The sequence below is a fragment of the Bombina bombina genome, chromosome 4 (assembly GCF_027579735.1).
Source record: "Bombina bombina isolate aBomBom1 chromosome 4, aBomBom1.pri, whole genome shotgun sequence".
NCBI classification, from domain to species: domain Eukaryota; kingdom Metazoa; phylum Chordata; class Amphibia; order Anura; family Bombinatoridae; genus Bombina; species Bombina bombina.
In genome coordinates, this window is record NC_069502.1 from 249,829,250 (window position 1) to 249,856,669 (window position 27,420).

The 27,420-nt window shown below is 33.9% G+C and overlaps 1 protein-coding gene across 2 annotated transcripts in view; it reads right to left on the reverse strand.

Moving 5' to 3' along the window:
* ARHGEF4 (Rho guanine nucleotide exchange factor 4) overlaps positions 1-27,420 on the reverse strand; it is a 231,385-nt gene that overhangs the window by 187,755 nt on the left and 16,210 nt on the right. For both annotated transcript variants that reach the window (XM_053709873.1, XM_053709872.1), the window contains one exon: positions 3,343-3,472. In XM_053709873.1, the coding sequence (XP_053565848.1) occupies positions 3,343-3,472 (130 nt within the window). The remainder of the gene's footprint in view (positions 1-3,342; positions 3,473-27,420) is intronic.

Consider the following 27,420-nt stretch of genomic DNA (forward strand, 5'->3'; position numbering starts at 1 on the left):
AAGTGTTGCTGAGATACATTCAATAACTAAACAACGTGCTGCTATCACACTTCTGAATCTGCAAGCGTTTCCCTTTTTTATAATTGTCTGAACTTTTAACAAGTGTAGTGCATTAATTATATCCTATTTTGTCATACTAAATATTGTATTCTGCACTATATGATGGGAATAAACTAAATTCTTAAAACATTTACTGTTATTAAAAATAAGATGGGAAATATGAGCCATTATTTGAAGTGATTTCAAAACTATGTGCAGTTTACTTTAAACCTTATATATAGTTAATGATTTAGGACCGTTATGAGGTGTTCCAGTTCTAGAAACCAACGAGAAAAAGGCCATTTTGTGAAAGATTTACTCATGTGCACTGCTTTGAGTGGAAGAGGATAGCTAGGTCCATCGACCCAGTACTAATTAATTTGCATTTCTGTCACCATTTTGAGCAAAATTAGCGAACCACTGAAGAAACAAAATTGTATAAGCAGACCCCCTTTTGACTTGAAATTATAAAATTGGCAGCAGGAACAACACCTCCTCCAGCTTTACACATTCATTTCAAGGTGTATATATATATATATGAATATATATATATATTATATATATATATATATATATATATATATATATATATATATATATATATATACAGTATATATGTGTATATATATTATATTTATATACATATATGTATATATGTGTATATATATATATTATATATGTATATATATATATATATATATATATATTATATATATATATATATGTAGATATAGATATATACTGTATGTGTATGTATATATATATATATATATATATATATATGTAGATATAGATATATATGTGTATATATATATATAAATATATATATATATATCAATAAAGTTATTTATATTGTCAGCATTGCTTTATAAATCGCTTGTTCCTTATGAAAAATATCCATATTTGTTATTAAACAAGAAAGAAAAATTACAAACTGAAATGTTTTTGGTTAAATTTGCTGGTGTATAACATTAATAACAGCAAATAAAAACTATACTGTATGTCCTATCGGGTTAGGAATTTTCAAGTGAAAAAGCAATTGATATATAACTGGACCCAAATTGCACAGACTTATTGTTATGTAATAGCAAATATTATTAACCCCTTAAGGACAAGGCCATTTTTCAATTTCTTACTCTTAAGGACCAGGGCTATTTTTACATTTCTGCAGTGTTTGTGTTTAGCTGTAATTTTCCTCTTTCTCATTTACTGTACCCACACACATTATATACCGTTTTTTCTCGCCATTAAATGGACTTTCTAAAGATACCATTATTTTCATCATATCTTATAATTTACTATAAAACATTTATAAATAATAATGAAAAAATTGAAAAAAATTTTTTTTCTAACTTTGAACCCCAAAATTTGTTACACATCTACAACCACCAAACAACAACCATGCTAAATAGTTTCTAAATTTTGTCCTGAGTTTAGAAATATCCAATGTTTACATGTTCTTTGCTTTTTTTGCAAGTTATAGGGCAATAAATACAAGTAGCACTTTACTATTTCCAAACCATTTTTGTTTTCAAAATTAGCGCTAGTTACATTGGAACACTGATATCTGTCAGGAATCCCTGAATAACCCTTCATATGTATATATTTTTTTTAGTAGACAACCCAAAGTATTGAAAAAAGACAAAGTCTAGGAGCTGCAGTTAAAACTTCCTTTACTTTATTAATTCTTTAAAAGCGGTACATATACAGACACAAAAACATGCCCTTAGTGTCCAAAGCTTACGCGTTTCGGCTGAACCGCCGTACTCATAGCTTCCTGACCACCCTCTCACTAATGGGCTATTTAAGAGGAGTAAAAACATTTGATTCGCTAGGGTTCCATGTTTATATTTAACTGTTTCATTGCTGTCCAGTTTAGCTAGAATATTAATTGACTTATTAGCCCTAAGCTCTGAACTCAGCTAAACAATAGACCATAGCAATTTACATGACACACTTATACAACAATTGCAACATATTGAATTTACATTTAATAGAAATAGCTACAATGTGTAACACATAATCAAAGTGCAACTTGCAAGCTGCTTGATTCAATTTCAAAAGTAATTACTTAAATATATCAACTGCAAAATCCCAAGAAAATAAATATTTCTAAATGGGATTTTTTTCATTTACTGCAGTTGAAAGATATGTATAATTTAATTTGTTAATTTTTTTCAGTGTTATATTGTACAGTGTAGCTAAATCTAATTATCTAATTAAAATGAAAAATGTAACTTTTTTTTTATTTGATCGCATTTGGCGGGGAAATGGTGGCATGAAATATACCAAAATGGGCCTAGATCAATACTTTGGGTTGTTTACTACACTACACTACACTAAAGCTAAAATGACCCCAAAAAGCTCCCTACATGCTCCCTAATTAACCCCTTCACTGCTGGGCATAATACACGTGTAGTGCGCAGTGGCATTTAGCGGCCTTCTAATTACCAAAAAGCAATATATATCTGCTATTTCTGAACAAAGGGGATCCCAGAGAAGAATTTAAAACCATTTATGCCATAATTGCACAAGCTGTTTGTAAATAATTTCAGTGAGAAACCAAAAATTTGTGAAAAAATTTGTGAAAAAGTGAATCATTTTTTGTATTTGATCACATTTGGTGGTGAAATGGTGGCATGAAATATACCAAAATGGGCCTAGATCAATACTTTGGGATGTCTTCTAAAAAAATATATACATGTCAAGGGATATTCAGGGATTCCTGAAAGATATCAGTGTCCCAATGTAACTAGCGCTAATTTTGAAAAAAAAAAAGTGGTTTGGAAATAGCAAAGTGCTACTTGTATTTATGGCCCTATAACTTGCAAAAAAAATCAAAGAACATGTAAACTATTGGGTATTTCTAAACTCAGGACAAAATTTAGAAACTATTTAGCATGGGTGTTTTTTGGTGGTTGTAGATGTGTAACAGATTTTGGGGGTCAAAGTTAGAAAAAGTGTGTTTTTTTCATTTTTTCCTCATATTTTATAATTTTTTTATAGTAAATTATAAGATATGATGAAAATAATGGTGTCTGTATAGAGTCCATTTAATGGTGAGAAAAACAGTATATAATATGTGTGTGTACAGTAAATAAGAGAAAAATTACAGCTAAACACAAACAATGCGAAAATGTAAAAATAGCCCTGGTCCCAAACGGACAGAAAATGGAAAAGTGTTGTGGTCATTAAGGGGTTAAACTAATTATTTTCAAACTACTTATTGCTAACAAAGTATGAATAATCTGCAAACAGCTTGTTTTTGACATATGTTTACAATATAAATAATAAAATCCATACCTGGAAATGAGATCCGTCTTACTTGGCCAATGAGATCAAGTCTGGATGGGGTACTCTGAGAAAATAAGTTCAACTTTTGTGGCATAATACGAAATATTTCTGGATGTTTAGTAGACGTTCTCATTCTACCCTAAGAGAGAAGAAAGTTCTCAAGTTAGACACATGTGCAATGCATATTCTCCTTGCTTCCAATGTCTGGTTAATGCCAATTGGAAGTGAAATAACTTGCAGCCATTATTTTGGGATTGCTTAAGATTTAAGAAAACTAATGTCCACTGGCCAGCTTGAAATATACATTAACTTATTTATTTTTTATTTTGGTTAAGGAGTCATCAAAGTCAAAATTAAATTTTCATGAATCAGATAAGGAATTCAATTTAAAAAGCAAAACATTCTAATTTACTTATATTATTAAATTTACCTGAAAGGTAGCATTGAGTACTATATGGTATAATGTTTATAACAATGTTATGTATATAGTACTTAAGGCACTTGCATGCTCCTGAGCCTACCTCAATATGCATTAATGGAAATAACCTACATTTCAGGTTAATTTTCTAATAGAAGCAAACTTTTTATTTTATTATTATTATTATCAGGTATTTGTAGAGCGCCAACAGATTCCGCAGTGCTGTAAACATAGTCGGTGTACAGGATAGCTTTTGTAGGGGTCAAGTGGGTAGAGGGCCCTGCCGAGAGTTTCACTGTTGTAGTCGGCTCTTATGAAGCGGTCTGTAAACAGCTGGGCCCATAGGCTTACAATCTAAGGGGTTCAAGGGGAAAGCAATGGCGTTAGGAAAGGTTAGTGTTGGTTGTATGCATCCCTGAATAGTAGAGTTTTTAGGGAATGCTTGAAGCTGTTAAAACTATGGGGAGAGTCTTATGGAGCGAGGCAGGGAATTCCACAAGATGGCGGCCAATCTGGAGAAGTCCTGTAAACGCGAATGTGAGGAAGTAACAAGAGAGGAGGAGAGGAGGAGATCCTGAGCTGATCGAAGGGGACGGGAGGGAGAGTATCTGGAGACAAGTTCTGAGATGTAGGGGGGAGCATTTTTTTTTTGTGAAAGTTTGTTACAATTATATACTCTGAAATTATGAAAGTTTAATTTTGTCCCTTCTCTTTAACAAAAGTATTTGTGCTCAGTCAGAGACACTAGTGAAGCATCATGTCACACTCACATGATATCAGTGCAGGCAGTGGCAGGCCAATGTTTTTTTAATGTAGTTTCGCCCCTATGTGCTTTTATTTCATTAAAACACAATAGTAGTTATCATCATTGATATTAATGCTAGATTACTGAATTATTTATTATATACACTTTTGAAATTTTTTTTCTCATGCCTGTACTTCCTAAAATGGCTTTAACATCATTAGTTATTTCTTTATACATTAAAAAATTATTCAGTTTATAGATGTCCACAGACATTTTTCCAGGGGGAGGGCAAGAAAATAAATGATCTAAGCATAATAGCATAATAAAATTAGTGACAAAATGTGCAGCAGCAGCACATGGTGTCTAATTGATATTAAAAGTGACTAAATTGTGTATATTGTGCTTGGGTATAAAGAACACATTTCTAAGGGGAAGGCAATTAGAGAGCTCTCCAGGGGGGAGGGGGGAAATCAATTTTCGATTTTATTCTATTAAGAAGATTCTCAAAAGACAGTCAGTCTTCCACTATTAACGAATTTGCTCCCTAGTATAAGATTGCACAATTGAAACAATTAGATTGTGGGTGTTTATATGTTTTAGTGAAATTGGGACAAGGTCAGATTTATATCTCAAATGTTTCTATACACAGGCTACTTTGATGGTACTTATATTGCTCTATTAAAGGAACAGTACTGAAAAATATTTTGTTTATTTTTTTAAATTGATATTCCTGAGCGGAATAAATAAACATTTTATACTGTGAGCTTAAAGGGACGCTAAACTCAAATTTTTTCTTTAATGATTCAGATAGAGCTTGCAATTTTAAGCAACTTTCTAATTTAGTCATATATCAAATTTTCTTCGTTCTCTTGCTATCTTTATATAAAAAACAGGAATATAAAGCTGAAGAGCCAGCCCATTTTTGGTCGAGAACCTGTATTATGCTTGCTTATTGATTTGCTAAATGTAGCCACCAATAAGCAAGCGCTATCCAGGGTGCTGAACCTAAATAGGCTGGCTCCTAAGCTTTAAGTTCCTGCTTTTTAAATAAAGATAGCAAGAGAACAAAGAAAGGAAATTAGAAAGTTGGGTTTAGTATCCCTTTAAGCAGCTTCCACAAAGCATTTTTAATGCAAAAATATAATTTTAACATAATGGTGTTTCAGATACAGTACATAAAATCTAATAAATAGTACAACACCCCTTTAAGCAGATGCTAGAAGTATGCATAATGTATGATTAAGAGAGGCTGTGATTCAAGATTCAATCTCTATCTTAGGTAGAGGATAAATTATAGGAAATCCATCTAGTCTTCAGACTTGCTGCTGGTCTTCTCACTTACTGAATCATGAGTCATGATTTATAGTTTACACAACTCCCTACAGAATCAGACAGATAGCGCTACGACATTAACATACAGAGCCACAGGGAGAAGAGAATTGGTTATATTTCAAGAAATGTCAGCAAAATGTGTCTTAAGCTTTTAATGCATTTTAATAGTCATTTATCTTTTTTGACCCCATGGTCTTTAAAAATAATGTCAATAGCTAGAAAACATGAATTACTATTATTATGATGATTATTATTAAAATAATAATAATAATAATAATAATCCCATCCTTTTGTTTCTAGGGAATACATATAAATGTTACAACTGCCATTATATATTATCTAAACAGAAGTCACATTAGCCAGTACAAAGCTCATAGCCACTGTCAATTGAAATAAATGAATTATAAAACATTCTTAAATCTATGATAAGAAGCAGAAAAAAAGTCAGCTCTTCTATATCAGTAGATAGTAACTGCAGTGCTCTCAGTCCCTATATTCTAATTACCCCATTCTGTATCTCTAGCCTTTCAGATTCAGTCACAAATAATCTGAGAAGACAAATTGTTCCAGAATTTTATCTAATCTCAGCTGGAAGTGGAACCTACTCTACGTTCCCACCATGAAATTGCTTATTATACATTATCAAATGACAAAAGCATCCAATGAAACATTTTAAAAATTAACTCAATAACTGTAAAATTGTGCATAAAAAGAAAATTAAACTTATGAAGATTGGATAATTATTTTTCTAAAAATGATTAAAACATCTTAAAAAGTATTAGTTGAGCAAGAAAAAAAGTGTGTTAAAAGTGCAGAGAAAAATTAAAAAAGCATTAATAATTAGTATCTTTTTCATTCTTTATTATATTATTTTAAATAATATACTACTTGTTAATGGCAAATGACAATTGGACAGCAAATTCATCAAGGTAAACATTTTTGTAAGAGATATAAATTTAACCTGAAACTAAAACAGCCAAATAAGAAACATATTTCTATAAAATATCTATAATATTTTATAGATTCTTCCAAGATCATTTGTAAACACAAAGGGACATTGGTTAGATGTGATCTTATATTCTTAGTTGGCTTTAATTAGTTGTCACTTATAATGTTCTGTGATGTGTTTAATAGTTTATCACTGCTTACTGGATATATATATATTTATGAATAAATAGAACATATTCTGCTATGTGAAGTACATTGGAATGTGACATTTTCTAAGTTGTCTATAATATAAATATATATATATATATATATATATGTATATATATATATATATATATATATATTATATATATATATATATTATATATATATATATACAGTCATGGCCAAAAATATTGGCACCCCTGCAATTTTGTCAGATAAAGCACCACTTTGCCCAGAAAATTGTTTCTCATGTTTATTTCTTTTGTTTATATTGGTAAGACACAAAAAAGTGAAGAAAAAAAGCAAAATCTGACACATTCCACGCAAAACTCAAAAAATGGACTGGACAAAATTATTGGCACCCTCAATTTAATATTTGGTATCACACCACTTGGAAAAAATAACTGAAATCAATTGCTTCTTGTAACCATCAATGAGTTTCTTAAACCTCTCTACTGGAATTTTGGACCACTTCTTTCGCCAACTGCTCCAGGTCTCTAAGATTGGAAGGGTTCCTTTTTCTAACTGCTGTTTTGAGATCTCTCCACAGGTGCTCTATGAGATTGAGAATTTGACTCATTGTCGGCCAGTCCAGTACTCTCCAGCGCTTTGTCTTAAACCATTTCTGGGTGCTTTTTGATGTGTGCTTTGGGTCATTGTCCTGCTGTCAGACCCACCTTTCTGACACTGGACCCTACATTGCACCACACAATTCTTTGGTAGTCTTCAGATTTCATAATGCCATGCACACAGTCAAGACATCCAGTGCCTGAAGCAGCAAAGCAACCCCAAAACATCAAAGAACCTCCACCATGTTTGACTGTAGGGACTGTATTCTTTTCTTTAAAGGCCTAATTTATTTTTCTCTTTCGTCTACGTCCAGGAAGATTAGCTACAGTGCCATGGGCTGTAAAACTTCTTGACAATGTTGCGCACAGTGGACACAGTAACATTAAGATCTCTGGAGATGAACTCGCAACCTTGACATTGTCAACTTTAACATTGTTCATGCTTTCCCACAATTTTTGTTCTCAAATCCTCAGACAATTCTTTGCTGCTCTTTCTCTTCTCCATGCTCAGTGTGGCACACAGAGACACACTACAGAAAGGTTGAGTCCATTGTTCACCATTTTAACTGGTTGCCGGTGTGATTTCTGTATTGTCAGCACCTGTTAATTGATACAGGTAATCTTAATTACAAATTACAGTTGCATTACCAACTTGGAATGCATTTATTTCTTAACATTTTGAGAAGGTGCCAATAATTTTGTCCAATCCATTTTTGGAGTTTTGCACAGAATGGGTCAGATTTGGCATTTTTTTCTCCACTTTTTTGTGTCATAGCAATACAAACAAAAGAAATAAACATGAGAATGCCTGAACATTTGTAAGTGCAACCATTTTCTGGGCGAAGTGATGCATTATCTGAAAGAAATGCAGGGGTGCCAATAATTTTGGCCATGACTGTATGTATATATATATACAGTATATATATATATATATATATATATATATATTATATATATATATATATATATATATATATATATATATATATATATATATTTGTATGATGGTATTTTGGTACAATATATATCAAGTGATCATGTTTACTTTCAAATTGTAATAGTAGCGGTAAACCCAACGCGTGCAAACAGCCGCAATAAACTCCTTTTGCTTGCACATAACTGTTAAAGCAACATTTGTAATCTGGCCCTAAATTTTTAGCTGCACCATTATATGGGCATCCATTCCCAACTCTCCCCCATCAACCTATAACTCATCCGCATTATAGCTCTGATTTTATTTCAACTCAGGCACAGATATTTTCACAAGCATCTAAATAATGTTACCTAAGTTTATGGTAATTCTAATAAAAACCTTTTCCTACTTCATCCCAACAACTAATCTCCTGCTTCATTCCCACCATTAAATTACTCAAGCCCTACCAAAATGTACACTTTTCCTGTCACTAATTCTCCCATAATCCTTAGCCTTTCCCTTATACTACTCCTAGTCCTTCCAACCTCAACCTCTATTTCTGTACTCTTGTCCTAATATTATTATATTAACACTATATACCCAGAACTACCACACTCCTTCCCTATAATGTACAACTACCTAACTCTTACTTTTTCTACCATTTTCTTAACCTACTTTATCTTTATTAATGTCCCTACAGAGAACTTTCTGTGATTAAACTAATGTGGGAACTGTGTGGAGAACTTTGGAAATCGTCATCTTTAATTCATATAAGCTAAATTGCACATTTTCTAATTACAGGTGCCATATATTTGCATCTGTAGAAAATAGCTCATATGTAGTCATAAGATTATGCTCCTTATTTAAATGTCTGACTATCCCATCATTTATTTTAAAGGGACATGAAACCCAACATTTTTCTTTCGTGATTCAGACAGGATACAATTTTAAGTAACTTTCCAATTTACTTTTGTTATCAATTTTGCTCCATTTTTGTAATATCCTTTATAGAAGGAGCAGCAATTCACTACTGGGAACTAGCTGACAGGAGGTATATATGTGCAGTTTATATTTTAGTAAGAGGGAAAGCAGGCATTATGTTGGCACACTTATAGGTTATATTACCAGGGAAGGTAAATGGTAAAGTGCGGTATATATATCGGATATTCAACCATAAGTTTATAAAATATAACTTTTATTAGTAATTAAATTGTAAAAAAAAAATTTGTGGACCATGCCACCATTAAAAACATGTTTTCGTGTAGTATGTTTGTTAGTGATTTAAAAGCACAGAAAGGAAAACAAAAAATTAAACACTGCTAATCCTCCAACAGTGGCAACAAATGCCTAGCAATTTAGAGTTGAGCACTTAAAGTATCTGTGTGGGAAATACTGTTTATATATATCAGTAAAAAAGCTCAATACAAATGGATTTTTAAGGTGAGCAAATTCCCAATATCGTTATTTATCAGTGTGGAGGTGATAGAGAAAGTTTCTCACCCCAGAGAGTAGTATATTAGGGAAATACACTGATCACCTATTCAAACACTATATAATGTGTAAGGTACTCCAAAGGCATTAAAACTGTGTAACAATAATTTTTGTAAGGCTATTCCACAGTGTACAAATAGGTACCGTGATACCACTTAAATAAGTAAGGAGTAGGTATATGAGGATAATCCCCTCTATATTAGCTTTGATCTGTACACTGAGATAGTTCTATATCTGGCTGCGCTTGGCAGCAACAGTTTAAATATGCTTGTGTCTAGGTACACTGATATATTCCACAGAGTCACCACCAACGGCTAACGTAATTAAAGTCCAAGTATTTAAAGTATTCTATACAATTACCCCTAAAGGGGAATTAGCTAGCTTTCACAATTAAATATATCCTATTGATTATCAGCTACGCTAGTGATAACCCCACATATTTAAATTAATTATATAAACAGTTAGCCGTAGGAATTCAACAAGTGTCTATAATTTTAAACAAAATACCAGGAGGAGAAGCAGTGCGAACGCCTGACGCGCGTTTCGCATCTGCTTTGTCAAAGGCAACACGCAACTTCACCCGGGCTTCCTTAAAAAGGCCACACAGCCAATCAGATCACTTCATAATCTCTCAGCCAATCGCATTATCTCTTCCGTGATAGGCTGGGTGTGGAGGGTGTGTAGTATTGTAGCCAATCAGAGGTATGTGAGTTCCATGACGTGTAAACACATGCTTGTCTTGTAAGGTATTTTGTAAACAGAGCAGCCTACTTATATCGAGTTTCATCAAAGATATCGTTTGTATCTTAACTGCTGTAATCAGAATTGGCCTTATTAAATAAATATTATCTTAGGATCGAAAAGTCAGTTTTTGTAATCATTTGTATGTTACGATACACATATAATTCATCACTTGTTATATATCTACGTACAGTTATAAAAGGATCTCAGATCTGATTTATCTTGTAATCGCTTAAATATATAAGTCATATTCTTCAGACATTCGTTTTAGATACTTATAACTTTTTATAGACACACTATGTAGTTTACAAAGAATTGTGGTCAGAGAATATCTTAGATCCCTGTGTTATATGTTAACTCTAGACATGTTAGGTTTGCAATCGTGTACCAGTGATATAGAAGCGAAAGGCACGCTCCTATACTATGATGTTTTAATTCTTCCATATTCTACAATGTATTAACATTGCGGTTTTCTTGATGAGGGAAATTACTCCTCTAGTCGATTATCAAAGTTTGTTTTCTCATTTAAAAAGGCGGAGGGGGGTAAAATGTGATCCTTAATTAAAGCAGTATAAGTATATGCTAAGTTCACAAATGGGATGTATGGATATAACTTGTGTACGGTATGGTCCCATGTTAAACCAAAACATTTATTATATATGGTAGGACAAAAATATACATGTAAGGCACACCTATATGGGGTATTATTTCTATAATCAATGATTCCCTACAGATTGCAATAAGGTGTATGTATGGAAAAACAAAAATTTGGGTAGTTTATTCGATATATAACCATGGCAAAATCCATATCAGTAGGGAAATCTATTTTGATCACGTTATAATTTATAATCGTGTACATGATGATATGACGATCAAAGTGTGAGTCACCAACTCCTATAGATATCTTGAATACTATTAATTTTTGATGTTATCATTTCTTGTTATTTATGTTCTGTTATTGTTTATTTGTAATATGTCCTTAGCAGTACTTAATGAGGTTAGTTCTAGCATACCCAAATAGTCCATAATTTGTAGCTTTAGAGATCAAATTCGTTATATGTTAACATGAATATTAGATAAGGTCGATAGATGTAAGGAGATTAATTTCTTTATATATATCATATCATCATATACACAATTATAAATTATAACGTGATCAAAATAGATTTCCCTACTGATATGGATTTTGCCACGGTTATATATATCTGACATTGAATAAACTACCCAAATTTTTGTTTTTCCATACATACACCTTATTGCAATCTGTAGGGAATCATTGATTATAGAAATAATACCCCATATAGGTGTGCCTTACATGTATATTTTTGTCATACCATATATAATAAATGTTTTGGTTTAACATGGGACCATACCGTACACAAGTTATATCCATACATCCCATTTGTGAACTTAGCATATACTGATACTGCTTTAATTAAGGATCACATTTTACCCCCCCCCTTTTTAAATGAGAAAACAAACTTTGATAATCGACTAGAGGAGTCATTTCCATCATCAAGAAAACCGCAATGTTAATGCATTGTAGAATATGGAAGAATTAAAACATCATAGTATAGGAGCGTGCCTTTCGCTTCTATATCACTGGTACACGATTGCAAACCTAACATGTCTAGAGTTAACATATAACACAGGGATCTAAGATATTCTCTGACCTCAATTCTTTGTAAACTACATAGTGTGTCTATAAAAACGAATGTCTGAAGAATATGACTTATATATTTAAGCGATTACAAGATAAATCAGATCTGAGATCCTTTTATAACTGTACGTAGATATATAACAAGTGATTACTTATATGTGTATCGTAACATACAAATGATTACAAAAACTGACTTTTCGATCCTAAGATAACGTTTATTTAATAAGGCCAATTCTGATTACAGCAGTTAAGATACAAACGATATCTTTGATGAAACTCGATATAAGTAGGCTGCTCTGTTTACAAAATACCTTACAAGACAAGCGTGTGTATACACGTCATGGAACTCACATACCTCTGATTGGCTACAATACTACTACACCCTCCACACCCAGCCTATCGCGGAAGAGATAATGTAATTGGCTGAGAGATTATGAAGTGATCTGATTGGCTGTGTGGCCATTTTAAGGAAGCCTGGGTGAAGTTGCGGGTTGCCTTTGACAAAGCAGATGCGAAACGCGCGTCAGGCATTCGCACTGCTTCTCCTCCTGATATTGTGTTTAAAATTATAGACACTTGTTGAATTCCTACGGCTAACTGTTTATATAACTAATTTAAATATGTGGGGTTATCACTAGTGTAGCTGATAATCAATAGGCTATATTTAATTTTGAAAGCTAGCTAATTCCCCTTTAGGGGTATTTGTATAGAATACTTTAAATACTTGGACTTTAATTACGTTAGCCGTTGGTGGTGACTCTGTGGAATATATCAGTGTACCTAGACACGAGCATATTTAAACAGTTGCTGGCAAGCACAGCCAGATATAGAACTATCTCAGTGTACAGATCAAGGCTAATAAAGAGGGGATTATCCTCATATACCTACTCCTTACTTATTTAAGTGGTATCACGGTACCTATTTGTACACTGTGGAATAGCCTTACAAAAATTATTGTTACACAGTTTTAATGCCTTTGGAGTACCTTACACATTATATAGTGTTTGAATAGGTGATCAGTGTATTTCCCTAATATACTACTCTCTGGGGTGAGAAACTTTCTCTATCACCTCCACACTGATAAATAACGATATTGGGAATTTGCTCACCTTAAAAATCCATTTGTATTGAGCTTTTTTACTGATATATATAAACAGTATTTCCCACACAGATACTTTAAGTGCTCAACTCTAAATTGCTAGGCATTTGTTGCCACTGTTGGAGGATTAGCAGTGTCTAATTTTTTGTTTTCCTTTCTGTGCTTTTAAATCACTAACAAACATACTACACGAACACATGTTTTTAATGGTGGCATGGTCCACAAATTTTTTTTTTACAATTTAATTAATAATAAAAGTTATATTTCTTTCATGTAATTAGCGCAAGAGTCCATGAGCTAGTGACGTATGGGATATACATTCCTACCAGGAGGGGCAACGTTTCCCAAACCTCAAAATGCCTATAAATACACCCCTCACCACACCCACAAATCAGTTTTACAAACTTTGCCTCCTGTGGAGGTGGTGAAGTAAGTTTGTGCTAGATTCTACGTTGATATGCGCTCCGCAGCAGGTTGGAGCCCGGTTTTCCTCTCAGCGTGCAGTGAATGTCAGAGGGATGTGAAGAGAGTATTGCCTATTTGAATTCAATGATCTCCTTCTACGGGATCTATTTCATAGGTTCTCTGTTATCGGTCGTAGAGATTCATCTCTTACCTCCCTTTTCAGATTGACGATATACTCTTATATATACCATTACCTCTACTGATTCTCGTTTCAGTACTGGTTTGGCTTTCTACTACATGTAGATGAGTGTCCTGGGTTAAGTAAGTCTTATTTTTGTGACACTCTAAGCTATGGTTGGGCACTTTTATATAAAGTTCTAAATATTTGTGTTTAAACATTTATTTGCCTTGATTCAGGATGTTCAATATTCCTTATTTCAGACAGTCAGTTTCATTATTTGGGATAATGCATTTGAATAATCAATTTTTTTCTTACCTTAAAATTTGACTTTTTTCCCTGTGGGCTGTTAGGCTTGCGGGGGCTGAAAATGCTTCATTTAATTGCGTCATTCTTGGCGCGGACTTTTTTGGTGCAAAAAAATTTCTTTGTTATTTCCGGCGTCATACTTGTCACCGGAAGTTGCGTCATTTTTGAAGTTTTTTGCGCTAAAAGTGTCGGCGTTACCGGTTGTGGCGTCATTTTTGGCTAAAAAATATGGGCGTCATTATTGTCTACACATTATTTAAGTCTCATTGTTTATTGCTTCTGGTTGCTAGAAGCTTGTTCACTGGCATTTTTTCCCATTCCTGAAACTGTCATTTAAGGAATTTGATCAATTTTTCTTTATATGTTGTTTTTTCTATTACATATTGCAAGATGTCCCAGATTGACCCTGAATCAGAAGATACTGCTGGAAAATCGCTGCTTGATGCTGGATCTACCAAAGTTAAGTGTATTTGCTGTAAACTTGTGGTATCTGTTCCTCCAGCTGTTGTTTGTAATGAATGCCATGACAAACTTGTTAATGCAGATAATATTTCCTTTAGTAATGTTACATTACCTGTTGTTGTTCCATCAACATCTAATACTCAGAGTGTTCCTGTTAACATAAGAGATTTTGTTTCTAAATCCATTAAGAAGGCTATGTCTGTTATTCCTCCTTCTAGTAAACGTAAAAGGTCTTTTAAAACTTCTCATTTTTCAGATGAATTTTTAAATGAACATCATCATTCTGATTCTGATAATGATTCCTCTGGTTCAGAGGATTCTGTTTCAGAGGTTGATGCTGATAAATCTTCATATTTGTTCAAAATGGAATTTATTCGTTCTTTACTTAAAGAAGTCTTAATTGCATTAGAAATAGAGGATTCTGGTCCTCTTGATACTAAATCTAAACGTTTAAATAAGGTTTTTAAATCTCCTGTAGTTATTCCAGAAGTTTTTCCTGTCCCTGATGCTATTTCTGAAGTAATCTCCAGGGAATGGAATAATTTGGGTAATTCATTTACTCCTTCTAAACGTTTTAAGCAATTATATCCTGTGCCATCTGACAGATTAGAGTTTTGGGACAAAATCCCTAAGGTTGATGGGGCTATCTCTACTCTTGCTAAGCGTACTACTATTCCTTCGGCAGATAGTACTTCCTTTAAGGATCCTTTAGATAGGAAAATTGATTCCTTTCTAAGAAAAGCTTACTTATGTTCAGGTAATCTTTTTAGACCTGCTATATCTTTAGTGGATGTTGCTGCAGCTTCAACTTTTTGGTTAGAAGCTTTAGCGCAACAAGTAACAGATCATAATTCTCATAGCATTGTTAATCTTCTTCAACATGCTAATAATTTTATTTGTGATGCCATCTTTGATATCATTAGGGTTGATGTCAGGTATATGTCTCTAGCTATTTTAGCTAGAAGAGCTTTATGGCTTAAAACTTGGAATGCTGATATGTCTTCTAAGTCAACTTTGCTTTCCCTTTCTTTCCAGGGTAATAAATTATTTGGTTCACAGTTGGATTCTATTATTTCAACTGTTACTGGAGGGAAAGGAACTTTTTTACCACAGGATAAAAAATCTAAAGGTAAATTTAGGTCTAATAATCGTTTTCGTTCCTTTCGTCACAATAAGGAACAAAAGCCTGATCCTTCCCCTACAGGAGCGGTATCAGTTTGGAAACCATCTCCAGTCTGGAATAAATCCAAGCCTTTTAGAAAGCCAAAGCCAGCTCCCAAGTCCACATGAAGGTGCAGCCCTCATTCCAGCCCAGCTGGTAGGGGGCAGATTACGATTTTTCAAAGAAATTTGGATCAATTCAATTCACAATCTTTGGATTCAGAACATTGTTTCAGAAGGGTACAGAATAGGCTTTAAGATAAGGCCTCCTGCAAGAAGATTTTTTCTTTCCCGTTTCCCAGTAAATCCAGTGAAGGCTCAAGCATTTCTGAAATGTGTTTCAGATCTAGAGTTGGCTGGAGTAATTATGCCAGTTCCAGTTCTGGAACAGGGGCTGTGGTTTTACTCAAATCTCTTCATTGTACCAAAGAAGGAGAATTCCTTCAGACCAGTTCTGGATTTAAAAATATTGAATCATTATGTAAGGATACCAACATTCAAAATGGTAACTATAAGGACTATTCTGCCTTTTGTTCAGCAAGGGCATTATATGTCCACAATAGATTTACAGGATGCATATCTACATATTCCGATTCATCCAGATCACTATCAGTTTCTGAGATTCTCTTTCCTAGACAAGCATTACCAGTTTGTGGCTCTGCCGTTTGGCCTAGCAACAGCTCCAAGGATTTTTACAAAGGTTCTCGGTGCCCTTCTGTCTGTAATCAGAGAACAGGGTATTGTGGTATTTCCTTATTTGGACGATATCTTGGTACTTGCTCAGTCTTCACATTTAGCAGAATCTCATACGAATCAACTTGTATTGTTTCTTTGAGATCATGGTTGGAGGATCAATTTACCGAAAAGTTCATTGATTCCTCAGACAAGGGTAACCTTTTTAGGTTTCCAGATAGATTCAGTGTCCATGACTCTGTCTCTGACAGACAAGAGATGTCTAAAATTGGTTTCAGCTTGTTGAAACCTTCAGTCTCAATCATTCCCTTCGGTAGCCTTATGCATGGAAATTCTAGGTCTTATGACTGCTGCATCGGACACGATCCCCTTTGCTCGTTTTCACATGCGACCTCTTCAGCTTTGTATGCTGAACCAGTGGTGCAGGGATTATACAAAGATATCGCAATTGATATCTTTAAAACCGATTGTACGACACTCTCTGACGTGGTGGACAGATCACCATCGTTTAGTTCAGGGGGCTTCTTTTGTTCTTCCAACCTGGACTGTGATTTCAACAGATGCAAGTCTGACAGGTTGGGGAGCTGTTTGGGGGTCTCTGACAGCACAAGGGGTTTGGGAATCTCAGGAGGTGAGATTACCAATCAATATTTTGGAACTCCGTGCAATTTTCAGAGCTCTTCAGTCGTGGCCTCTTCTAAAGAGAGAGTCGTTCATTTGTTTTCAGACGGACAATGTCACAACTGTGGCATATATCAATCATCAAGGAGGAACTCACAGTCCTCTGGCTATGAAAGAAGTATCTCGAATACTGGTATGGGCGGAATCCAGCTCCTGTCTAATTTCTGCGGTTCATATCCCAGGTATAGACAATTGGGAAGCGGATTATCTCAGTCGCCAAATGTTACATCCGGGAGAATGGTCTCTTCACCCAGAGGTATTTCTTCAGATTGTTCAAATCTGGGGACTTCCAGAAATAGATCTGATGGCTTCTCATCTAAACAAAAAGCTTCCCAGGTATCTGTCCAGATCCAGGGATCCTCAGGCGGAAGCAGTGGATGCATTGTCACTTCCTTGGAAGTATCATCCTGCCTATATCTTTCTGCCTCTAGTTCTTCTTCCAAGAGTAATTTCCAAGATTCTGAAGGAATGTTCGTTTGTTCTGCTGGTGGCTCCAGCATGGCCTCACAGGTTTTGGTATGCGGATCTTGTCCGGATGGCCACTTGCCAACCGTGGACTCTTCCGTTAAGACCAGACCTTCTGTCGCAAGGTCCTTTTTTCCATCAGGATCTCAAATCCTTAAATTTGAAGGTATGGAGATTGAACGCTTGATTCTCAGTCAAAGAGGTTTCTCTGACTCTGTGATTAATACTATGTTACAGGCTCGTAAATCTGTATCTAGGAAGATATATTATCGAGTCTGGAAGATTTACATTTCTTGGTGTCTTTCTCATCATTTTTCCTGGCATTCTTTTAGAATTCCCGAGAATTTTACAGTTTCTTCAGGATGGTTTGGATAAAGGTTTGTCTGCAAGTTCCTTGAAAGGACAAATCTCTGCTCTTTCTGTTCTTTTTCACAGAAAGATTGCTAATCTTCCTGATATTCATTGTTTTGTACAAGCTTTGGTTCGTATAAAACCTGTTATTAAGTCAATTTCTCCTCCTTGGAGTTTGAATTTGGTTCTGGGGGCTCTGCAAGCTCCTCCGTTTGAACCTATGCATTCACTGGACATTAAATTACTTTCTTGGAAAGTTTTGTTTCTTTTGGCCATCTCTTCGGCTAGAAGAGTTTCTGAATTATCTGCTCTTTCTTGTGAGTCTCCTTTTCTGATTTTTCATCAGGATAAGGCGGTGTTGCGAACTTCTTTTAATTTTTTACCTAAGGTTGTGAATTCTAACAACATTAGTAGAGAAATTGTGGTTCCTTCATTATGTCCTAATCCTAAGAATTCTAAGGAGAGATCATTGCATTCTTTGGATGTAGTTAGAGCTTTGAAATATTATGTTGAAGCTACTAAGAATTTCCGAAAGACTTCTAGTCTATTTGTTATCTTTTCCGGTTCTAGGAAAGGTCAGAAGGCCTCTGCCATTTCTTTGGCGTCCTGGTTGAAATCTTTAATTCATCATGCTTATGTCGAGTCGGGTAAAAGTCTGCCTCAAAGGATTACAGCTCATTCTACTAGGTCAGTTTCTACTTCCTGGGCGTTTAGGAATGAAGCTTCGGTTGATCAGATTTGCAAAGCAGCAACTTGGTCTTCTTTGCATACTTTTACTAAATTCTACCATTTTGATGTGTTTTCTTCTTCTGAAGCAGTTTTTGGTAGAAAAGTTCTTCAGGCAGCTGTTTCAGTTTGATTCTTCTGCTTATAATTTCAGTTTTTTTCATTATAAGATTTAAACTTTATTTTGGGTGTGGATTATTTTCAGCGGAATTGGCTGTCTTTATTTTATCCCTCCCTCTCTAGTGACTCTTGCGTGGAAGATCCACATCTTGGGTATTCATTATCCCATACGTCACTAGCTCATGGACTCTTGCTAATTACATGAAAGAAAACATAATTTATGTAAGAACTTACCTGATAAATTCATTTCTTTCATATTAGCAAGAGTCCACGAGGCCCACCCTTTTTGTGGTGGTTATGATTTTTTTTGTATAAAGCACAATTATTCCAATTCCTTATTTTTTATGCTTTCGCACTTTTGTCTTATCACCCCACTTCTTGGCTATGCGTTAAACTGATTTGTGGGTGTGGTGAGGGGTGTATTTATAGGCATTTTGAGGTTTGGGAAACTTTGCCCCTCCTGGTAGGAATGTATATCCCATACGTCACTAGCTCATGGACTCTTGCTAATATGAAAGAAATGAATTTATCAGGTAAGTTCTTACATAAATTATGTTTTTATAAACTTATGGTTGAATATCCGATATATATACCGCACTTTACCATTTACCTTCCCTGGTAATATAACCTATAAGTGTGCCAACATAATGCCTGCTTTCCCTCTTACTAAAATATAAATTTCAATATTTGGCATTAGGCACTACCTCCTGTTGCACCTAGGTATACACCAGGAGGTCAAGGTTGTATAGCCTCCTTCCCACCTTCCCTATAGGATAAAAGGGTTTTTTTTTCTAAAATATATGTGCAGTTACCAATCAGCAGCTATCTCCCAGCTTTTGAACCTATCTAGGTATGATTTTCTAAAAAAGATACCAAGATAGCGAAGCAAGTTAGATAATAGAAGTAAATTGAAATGTTTTTTAAAAATAGATGTTCTATCTGATTCATGAAAGAAAAAATTGGGTTATATATCCCTTTAAGAAAACAAAATCAGGGAGTAAAAGTGATCTCTTATTAAAGACATCCATAGCAATTATATTAGAACTGCTGCTCTTGAAATATTTCTTAAAATTAATACAGTCTGACTATTAGTTATTCATTAGTTCCTTTATAGTATGTTCATTTATCTGTTATAGATAACCTATCTGTACAACAACACAATTAAGCTGCACACACGTACAAATAATAGATATAGAACAAATTATAACTGTATGTGATCAGTTATAATAATTAATTGTAAATTCTTGAGTCACATTAATATATTATTATAATATTGTATCAATAATTATGCCAGTGCTAATGATGGTGCTACCAATACAAATCCTTGAACCAATTATACTTGTAATGATAAAAATAATGATAATAATAAAAATACTGATGAAAACCCACTTTGTTAACTCACATTTATGACTCAGGGAGTATTAGTAGATACTTTATAAGTAGAGTCAAAGCTCCTGTAGTCTGGATAACTTCTCCCTTAGTGACACATCTTAGGTGCAGCTTCCCAATTCACTGAGCACAAAGGAGTGCTCAGGCTTTAAATACACTGTAAGATAAGAACACAAAGCGCATCCACGATTCAAGGTAAAAGCGTTTATGACTTTTGTTAGTGCACACAGCTTGCTAAGGCCAAATGAAACGCGTAGACAGGATGGTCTACCTCTAACTACAAACTCTGCACTTTAAAAGGAGGATTTGAGATTTGATACAGGTATATTCGAATCTGCCAAGTTGGTATACAGAAACACAAGAGGAGCAATGGTCGCTACCTGCTGATTCATGTGGAGCTGAACTCTTGGATAGAGTGTACCAAGGTTTTATATAAGGCATTTAACTGTTTTATCTCTTGTAAGTGCAATAGATTGTGTGCACTAATAAAAGTCATAAACGTTTTTACCTTGAATCGTGGATGCGCTTTGTTTTCTTATCATACAGTAGATACCCTATCAGACTTAATATTGATACATAAAGCCACAGGTATAGTTCCTGTAGTTCATTTTATTATTTTGTTATAAAGATTATATTAAGCATATGAGACAGTTGACTAATTTTGTGGAAAAATCCATTTGAAAATGTATTTGTTAATGCTTTTTTAAAATGGATTTGAATAGAGTTTAGGATGTGCCCCAATCTTAAGTTTCTGTTCTAATAATAAAAAAAATAAATTAGGACAGTGCTATGGAATTTTGTTGCGCTATACAAATACATATTAATAATGATAATAATAATAGGACTTGTGCAGCATTTTTAAAAATTTGTACATGACTTTCAATTTGAAATAAAAAAACTGACACCAACCAATTAGAATAAAGGACAAACTTAACTTTGACAGTTATGTCTACCTGTTCTTATTACTGATTACTAAAAATAAACAACCAAAATAGGCTCCCTCTTTTTATAAAACAAAAAGAGGAGCTACTCTCAAGAGGAACAAGACTGGACCATGAGGTCATAAAGAAATAACCTCTATTGCTGAGTTTATGGGGTCACCATTAGCGTTAAAGGGATATTACATTCAAAAATAAAATCCATGTTAAAGGGACATTGTAAACTAGGTTTTTCTTTGCTTAAATGTTTTGTAAATGATCCATTTATATAGTCGATCTGGGAGTGTTTTTGTAACAATATATAGTTTTCCTTATTTTGTAAAAACATTGTGCTGATTTTCAGACTCCTAACCAAGCCCCAAAGTATCAGATGTAGACTGAAGTCTACAGATTACTGCTGGCTCCTGTTTGTGTAATGGTTCTTCTGATAAGCAGGGGAGGGGGGGAGGGGCTGCTCTTCCTGCATTATCAGCCCCTTTCAATGGATGTCCCAGCTTAACATCATCAACAGTGCTAAACTGGGAGCTTCTAAGTAAGTTTTTAAAAGGTTTTATACTGGATTTTTAGATCAGTATCTGTGCATATTCTTCTTTATAGTAGTGTATATAAAATTCAGTTATATGAAAATTGGTGTATACTGTCCATTTAATTATTTAATTATGCTTACTGACTGCAGAGGCTGGAGTAAATTCTGTGGAATTCAGGAGCCTGACTACATACTTCACAGAGATTGCTTGTCCCTAATTTCCTATAGTATAGTAGAAAATAAATATACCATATACGAGGCTTTTCTATTGATGTGTTTTGAACTAAAGACCAATGCAAATTATGCTAAAAAAAAACAAGTTTTGAATGTTTTTAGCATTTTTATTTTGCACTGCAGTGATTTATTTCAGATTTGTTTAAAAATAGTTTTGAGTTGGGTGTTCTGGGTCACAGTTAGATTTATCTGTATCTATTAATAGTAGAGAACTCAGTATGATCTGGTCACTAAAAATCAGCCACTACACAAAACTTGGTAATGCTAATATTTTGTGTAGTGACCCCTTTTTAGTGATTTACATAGGATCTAGGCCAAAGCCAGAGAAAAACACCTCACCTTTTTAAAGCTGGAGGATGTTATTAAATATATCTAGACCTAGATAAGTATAGATAGACCAGCCTCAGACGTTCCACAGGCTCAAACTCAGAGAAGCAAGAGTGCCCTCTGGTGTATGTTGTGAGCAGTACAGTATTTTATTGCCTGTACCAATCACCCATTATTTACTGGAAAAAATATAGAATTATTTACTTTTCAAATAGGAACTACTATATAGTCATGATATTTAGCTACATTTATATAGAATACTACAAAAAAATCCAAATTATTAGCAATTTTGGGTATTGCTGTTCATATTTAATAATACGTCTCCATAGTGGTTTATGTATAAATATGAATTTGAAAATACACACTGTAGATAAAATACCAACTCAAAGTAGCACATTTCAAATTTAGCTTACTAACTCTTCTTTTTTTTTGCTATAAACTGTTCTGCCACTATTTTTTTCTAAATAATTGAATGCTTTCAGTACTCATAACTTTGTTTTCATTATTAACTTATGCTGCTTAAATTACTAATAAATAAGAACCTTGTGTAAAAGCTAAAATTATGATCAGTAATCAGCGTTAGGCAGAACTAATGTGTCCACATTTTCCTCCCCATTTTCTCTCTCCTGCAAATCTAGTTTGGACTTTTGAGCTGGTGCACACAAGTAACAGTTCATTTAAAATTGAAACTATAGATCATGACAGAAGCCACAGTAAGCAGAAAATGTTATTTAAACCATAAATAAAACTATTTTAAGTTAATTGTTTAAAAGGATGTTGCAGTCAGAAAATCAAATGCTGAAAGTCAGTAAAGAAGTTTATTTTATTATATAATTCTTCAATAAAACAATATTAGCTCTTCAATGTACACTAAATATAAATACAGTACAGATAGACCAGCCTTAGATATTCCACAGTTCATCCAGTGTTGGGAAAAATAAGCGCTCCAAGCCCAAAAAGATCCTTAAAGTTCTTTTTTAACTTTAGTCTCCAACATAAGAATAACACTAATTATTATGCATCTATTCACAAGTAGTTTATGAAAATTTCAGTGTCTTGTCATAGGCTCATGTAATGCAAATCATAGTACAAATCTGTTTAAAATGTATGCTCTAATTTATTAGTCAAAATCAAATTTAAATAAGAGAATAGGCCTTGATTATATACAGGCTTTGAAATAATGTTTCATAAAATAATATGTATACTTTTTCCAACAAAAGAAAAAAATGAAAAACATGAATTATATTTGGCTTAGGATATATTTTTCCCAGGTTATAGTAACAAAATACTCAATATGAATCAATTTGCCTATCTTTAATATTTTATGTATAGAAAATAAAAAAGGTTTCTTGTCATAGGCTCCCTTACAGAATGGCAAAATACAGGTGAATAAAATGTGTGATATCACTTTAAGGATCTTTGGTAATAAAAGGAGCACTGAACAGGTGCATCAATTAGCAGTGACCAAGTGCGTGGAGCACGAAACGTTTGCTGTTTTTTGCACCTGTTCTTCAACTTGTTTTTGCACAACAGTGCTTACCACTTTTTATTCAATTTTGTATGGTTTTAATCAGTCTGGAATAAAATTTTAATTTTTTACACATTTTTGGGCTTGGAGCGCTTATTTTTCCCAACACTGGATGAACTGTTACTTTTTGTGCGTGTGCAGACGCACTGGGAACATTTGTTTGCCGCCCGAGAATATAATTTACATGCTTACTACCCTCTCTCCATTAGTGCCTATTACAACTTTGGATTTATAATTATATACCCCAGGGGCGCTCCGTTGAGCAGGTTTGTTTGTATTTTAGATATTCCACAGCCTTCAGCTCAGAGCAGCAGGAGTGCCCTCTGGTGTATGGTGTGGGCAGTACAGTATTTTATTCACCTACTCTTAAGGGAGAGTATACACCAATTTTCATATAACTTCATGTAATAGACTATAAAGAATAATATGCACAGATACTGATCTAAAAATCCAGTATAAAACCGTTTAAAAACTTACTTAGAAGCTCCCAGTTTAGAACTGTTTAAAAGGTAGCTGAAACACTCACTGCAAGTGGAAAATAGCAGACATTCCCCCCTATTCCTTTGCATATGAAAAAATCCCTTTACACAAACAGGAGCAAGCTGGAGTAGGTATACATCAGTATTCTCCAAAAACTTTGGGGCTTGGTTAGGAGTCTGAAAATTTAGAGCAATGTTATTAAAAATAAGCAAAACTATACATTTAATAAACAAACAAAAAAAAACCCTGTATAGGCTATATAAATATTTTTCATTTGTTTAGTGTCCCTTTAAATAATGTACAAAATAAGTATAATAAAATCCTCTCACTGTCATCCTGCATAAGCTTTACACCATGAGCATGAATAAGGACATGTAGTCCAAAACGTTGCTGTTGTCTTGCTTGCTGATGCAGCAATACATTGGTAATTATTTACTGGATTGGAGTGCTGCTGTTCTTTTGATATTTTTGGATGTTACTTCAGGGTTTGTTGTGCAGTTCCCTGTTACAGCTTGTGCACCCTACTATACAGTGTGTGCTGGACTATCTTCTTGTTCTTTAAGCTTTACACCAACACAGCCAATGAGCTGCCTGCGGCATGTACTCTGACATATGCTGTGGTCACATAAGCAAAGAGTTGCTTTATAAGGGAGTGTGTTACTGGTCATGATGGGGCTAAGTTTATTATCTATATGTTTACCTTATGTTAGTACTAATAAAGTTAATTTGTAAGTGTGGTCTACAATAAACTCTTACAAAAGTAAGACACTTTCAAACTTTGATTTCCCTTTAATATTTTTTCCCATTGTAATATATTAGATTGACTTTTCTATAGTCATTAATTATTAAATAATGACATCTTGGCACTGGCTAAATGAAGACACAGCCATCACTGTTACATACTGTTCCTTATTGTAATTTTTATTGAATCTTGTCTTTCATCTCTACCTGTGTCTTCTCGTTTATTCGTATCATCATTTTTAATTTTAGAGCACTCTCATGCTTTAAATATTTGTCCTATATATCTTGAATGCAGTGATCCTATATATCAGACATCTCCTCCCTCATGCATTTAAGACACACCTTAGATAAACTGATGTGTCAGATACAATCTATTGACTTATGTTTTGTACTCACCAATCTAAGCTCATGTCTTTATAATTCTGGTTTCCCCTACCTATTTGCTAACGTAATTAAAGGGACAGTAAATACCTTGCAATTACAAGACATTTTTGTTGTGTTGCTATAGAATAACATATCAGCCACGTCTTAGTGGTTTTAAAACAAATTAACATCCTTTTTACTGCACTCATTTTTCAATAGCCAAATCCACCAACCTTTGCCTTATTTGGAGGAGCCACTCAGGGCTTTAGTCCACAGACAAGGCTAGCCACTGTCATTAAGTTAGTATAAAATGTATTGCTTTGCAGTTGTTATCATTGGGAGCACAGTGCATTTCAAGTTCTGAGAATTAGAAATTGCTCAATTTTGCATGAAAAGGGGCAAAATAAATAATAAAATATATTGCACATAACTAAACATTTGATATAAACATCTTGAGGTGCTTACTGTCCCCTAAATATGACTTATTGTAAAACAATTGTCCAGCTGTCACACAGAGGTCTCAGCTACAATTCCTACCAAGAAGAAAAAGCAGAAAGTCTGACTTCCATTTTGCAGAATCTTGTGGAAACCAACAGGTTCTGTATGGTTGTTTAGAAATATGAGTGAATGACGACAAAATTGTAGTTTGTGCATTTGATTTAAAAAAAAAAATGAAATGGCAAAAGGAACATTTGAATGCTGATTCTCCCAGACTTATATGGAATATCAATATGCTATGTCTGCTACTTTTTTTTTTTCTAAAATAGAATGGTAAAGGTATATGTTATACTGTAATGTTGTTCTCCCCTTTACTGCTGGAGTTTATTTAACTGTTAATAAATAGCTTTTTTAACTTTACTTTGATATCTGAAATAGCTGCGTTTGCTTGTTAAAACCGCCACCTATACTGAAAATTTCGATATTGCAGTGTTTGCTATAGTAAAGCTATGTAAGCAATATGCAGCAAAATAAATCAACCTTTGGGGTGGGAGAGAGAGAACCTGACCCATTTTTAAATGGTGCTTCTGCAGCTGCTTTAGATTAATTATAGGGACATGAAGCCAAACATTTTATTTCATGATACAGATAGAGATTACAATTGCAAACAACTTTCCTATTTCTTCTATTATCTAATTTGCTTTGTTCTCTTTATATACTTTGTTGAAAAGAATATCTGGGTAGACTCATGAGCTGGGAGCTAGCTGCTGATTGGTGGTCATTGGTTTACAGGTGTGTTCAGCTAGTTCCCAGTAGTGCATGATGTCCCTTCAATAAAGGATACCAAGAAAATGATGCAACGTTGATAATAGAAGTGAATTGGAAAGTTGTTTAAAATGGTATTCTGTATCTGAAATATATAACCTCTCTCCTCAGAGGCCACTCTCTTTGGGTCCTATGTCCTTTTTATTAGCTGTTTGCCTGAGTACATTGCCCCTTTAACATTTGAAATAGAAAATATATAACTATTCCATAGAAATGCACTCAAATATAATTTTTAGTAAATGAGCTCAACAATTGTATTTTGCATTTTAATAGAGTTTAGTGTCCTAATTCTGTTTATAGTATAGTGAATTACATTACCCTTAATTTACAACATTGTTTTGTTTTCTATCTTCAGGAAGTTATACTCTTTTTTTTCTTGAAGTGTCTAAGTGATGCCCTTTTTATTATTTATTGCTGTATGTTATATCTTATTTTCCCAGTTGTATCACTATTATCTTAATTAATATGTTTTCATTGCAACTTAACTAAAAAGAGAATCATTTAAAAATTGAGGTAACTCCCGCAACGATATGACTTTAGTTTTAAATTCACCCTAGATGAGTTATGCAAATAACAAACTGTACAAACTTAGAAGACATCTGCTATATACTGTATATGGGACTCTCT